General features: G+C 37.4%; 1 protein-coding gene across 1 annotated transcript; it reads right to left on the bottom strand.

Annotated features, from left to right (window-relative positions):
- Positions 1–1,176: 1,176 nt before the first annotated feature.
- Positions 1,177–2,164, bottom strand: LOC133873935 (early nodulin-75-like). Its single transcript, XM_062311743.1, has one exon. The coding sequence runs from the start codon at positions 2,142–2,144 to the stop codon at positions 1,434–1,436; it is 711 nt and encodes a 236-aa protein (XP_062167727.1). The 5' UTR covers positions 2,145–2,164; the 3' UTR covers positions 1,177–1,433.
- Between the last annotated feature and the right edge of the window lie 1,634 nt (positions 2,165–3,798).

The following is a 3,798-nucleotide window of genomic DNA, read 5'->3' as shown; positions in this document are numbered from 1 at the left end:
CAATCGACCCAATGACGGCCTTTGGGGGTGGTCTAACAACCCCTTTTGGAGTCTGAAGCAGGCTTTGCCACCTTTTACTTGGCATTTGGTGATGGTCGAATGACCATCAATCTCCAAAAAGGGTGGCTAAAACATCCATTCCTCTATGAGGGTGGTCGGGCCACCCCCAACCATCTCTCTTTATTCTTTTTTATTATTATTATTATTATTTTTATTTATTTATTTCTTTTATGTGGCATTTTTTAAATAATGTAGTGGCCGGTACTAACTCAAACATGCATGTGTACAGGTGTTAACTTTGATTAAATATGACTCGTTAATCACCCTAAGTGTCATTGTATGCTGTTAACAAAATCAAACCGAGAGAATTATTTGATACCGGCTGGTACAAATCGATGAGTGATATGACGTGTTTTAAACCCTATAGAATGATTTAATAGAGGGTCAAACCGTAGAGATCGATTTCTAAGGATTTTTTTCCCTAAATAGTACCTAAACTGAAAGTGTATTGAAGGGTGTCTAAGAGGTTAATTTGTATCAATTCTGTCTTAACAAGAAAAGAAATTGGCATTGTAGTCAAAAATAGCGAGAATCCATTAAATCCATTAGTGTAATATGTATTTTAGAAGAATACCCAACAATGATTTGCCCCCGACAGAACGTTTATTATAATTTTCACGGGAATTTTCTAGTAATGTTAACAATGTCAGAGCCCATGAAATAAAGAATATTCTGGCTGACATCCCCTGTAGACGAAATTATTGGACATGTCCAATTAAAAGAAATTGATGGTCCGAATTTCTTTACAAGGCAAACGACGTCGTTGTACTATGCTTGAAAACGAAGCAAGCAACGGAATATCACATAAGTTTCCAATGCCCAACCAAGTCAATTTGGAACTTTCCAAAGCAACGGAATTCATACGATTAGATCATGCATATATGCTATAGCGTCTTAATTAGTACACTGAATAATAGTTTTGCAGCTGTAAGTCCAAAGTTTTGAACGGCTAGTAGTGGCAAGTTGTAATTATTTAGGGGCATTTTTGCTACTTGGGTTCTTGTACGAGGTATGAGATTTTACCGTCGAGACACGTGATAATGTCAACACTAAGAATAGTTAGTAGCTTTATGTAATTAAGTGACTTTTTTTGTTTTGTCTCCAACATATATATAATGACAGAAAAGGATTCATTAAAATCGAGGTAGTAGAACTAGGCGACAATTCTGCACACAGGAAGCGCATAACTGCATGTCGATGATCATAAACTACCTACAAATCAAAAGTAGAAACACAAAAGCGAGTACACAACGTGAACATAGATCAAGACTACCAGTAGCTAGTAACTGTTCATGTATAGAACAGTGACCGACATGAATGGTAGCATATGCTGCAGCTCTTATTTATTTCTACATACATAAATTAACATGCATTCAGTTCGCTTGTGGAGGTTTGTGGGGTGGCTTGTGAGAGGGACTTGGTGGCTTCTTTTCAGGCGTGGTTGGAGGCTTCAACTTCTGAGGCGTGTTGTGGGAGTTTTTGGCATCCTCCTCTGAAGGATGTCCAGGGTGATGATGTTGAGGTGGCTTGTGTTTTGGAGGTGGCTTCTCTCCTTTACCCTTGGGAGGTTTGCCATCCAAACTTGGTGAATTTTGTTTATTAGAGGACGACTCCAGTAAACGGCGTCCAGGGTGATGATCATGTGGTGGCTTGTGCTCTGGTGGAGGCTTCTCTGATCCCTTACCCTTGGAGGGTGGTTTGTGTTCTGGGAATGGCTTTTCTTCTTTGTCAAGTGAGCTGGTTGGTGGCTTGTGTTTTGGGGGTGGGGGCTTTTCTGATCTCTTAGGAGGTTTGCCATCCAAATTTGGATTTACAGCTAAATGGCGTTCAGGATGACTCTCATGCGGTGGCTTGTGTTTTGGTGGAGGCTTCTCTCCCTTACCCTTGAGAGGTGGTTTGTGTTCAGGAAATGGCTTGTCCCCGTGATCAAGTGGGGTGGGAGGTTTGTGTTTAGGAGGAGAAGGGGGCTTGTGAATTGGAGATTTGGGGTCATGTTTGGAAGGCTCATGGTGGTCGGCTAGTGAGGCAGTGCTGCTTAAAAGCACCACCCCGAGGAGCAACACTAGACAGTATTTGCTACTCATTTTTGGTCTGTTGATGGTTGAAAACAACTAGAATTCTTGGCCTTTTATAATGCAGCAGAGCCAATATATTACGTCATGTCATATGTCATCACATTTGGCTTTTGTTGTGAAAGGGTACATAACCGTGTAAACACACTTCCAAGTCAATAAAAGTGTTCTTCTTAATCGAGTATTTTCTATGTATGTGCAGGAGGGGTCCATCTGGGTCCTATTGATCGAGATCAAAATTAAAGTTTGGAAATGCATGCACCAAGGCTGTTCCTCGTGAAGGCTAGTGGTCAGAAATAACCAATTTAGCTCTTCCCCGGCCACGCATTCGCCATCCTCAAATTGCGTGAAATCTTAGAATAACATGTTAAAGTTAAAAGCTTAATTCTTCAATTAATATTAATTCTTTCCATTAATTTTTTATTTTTTATTTTTTTTTTTTTTTATGTATCCTAATTAGGCGTTCATATCTATATTATTCCCACCAAAAGGAAGCAATTAAAAGAAATGAAGGGCGTCCACATAATTTTGGTCATTTAACATGTACACGTACGTAGTCCACATCAAGGCGTAACTCTCAGTAGTACGTAGTATATATAAGCAAAACGCACCATTTTTTATTTTTGTTTTTTTTACTTCGAAGAAAAGACACTCCAATTCAACCGGCGAGAACCTTATATTATGAACTAAAATCACTTTTTCATCAATCGACAATATATATGTCGTCATGTCATATGTCAGCTACTTTGGATAAACTTGGGGAAATCCCACATGGTGTTTCGCAATTTCCCACTTAGGCCGGTGACTTTACTACATATCGCGCGCACAGCAGCAGAAATGGTTAAAAGAAAGATGCAAACAATTAGTCATTAATTGAATAGTTCTTAAACTTTTGTTAAAGCTTTAGTGCGTATTAATTGAATAGTTCATATCAATCTTTTAAATATGATACAGAAATATATGGAAAAGATAAAGTAGTGTACGTCTCACTCATGATCATTCACAAATTAAATGAGTGTGAACTCTTGAAGATAGAGGCACACCGATCATGTACGTGGTTGTTAAATATATTCATTGTTGGGCTCAATATATATATATATATATATATATATAGCACCAAAACATGTGAAGCTGTGACCATTAAAAAAAATGCCACTTCATTCTAAATGCACCGACATGTACTTTATCCGGATGCTTTCAATTTTTTTTTTGGTGGTTGGATAAAAGAAAAAGCCACTTGTTTTATGGCTGGTGATCGAGCTGATGCCTTAACAACAATTAACATTGCCACTAATCGATCGTAACTCATTCTCAAAATAAATAGTTGAAAAAAATTATTGTATTGATAATGTGTTTCGACATTTTATTAAATCATTCTTTAGGTTTAAAATATATTAAATCACTCATTACATTAGATTTATTAGATTCTTTAAGTGTGAACAATGACAAATAAGTTGATGGTAGAGCTCTACAAGCGATTGAGATTAATTATTCACTCCTAACCGCAACCATTAAGTCAGTTAGCAGTTAACCGCAACAGGCGTTATGCTGTTATTGAATTTCGGTTATTAACTGCTTACTGTTTTTCTAAGTAATGAGCTTTTTGGGTCTATTTTAGTGTTGTGGACTTTCTTTGAGCCTTTATTTTATTTATTTATTTTTTAAG

This window comes from Alnus glutinosa, chromosome 1, assembly GCF_958979055.1.
Source record: "Alnus glutinosa chromosome 1, dhAlnGlut1.1, whole genome shotgun sequence".
Lineage (NCBI taxonomy): Eukaryota > Viridiplantae > Streptophyta > Magnoliopsida > Fagales > Betulaceae > Alnus > Alnus glutinosa.
Note: the sequence above shows the minus strand (reverse complement) of the source record. Positions and strands in the feature narration are given on the sequence as shown.

Coding starts and splice junctions, on each gene's coding strand:
- LOC133873935 (XM_062311743.1), bottom strand. CDS start 2,144: ATGAGTAGCAAATACTGTCTAGTGTTGCTCCTCGGGGTGGTGCTTTTA.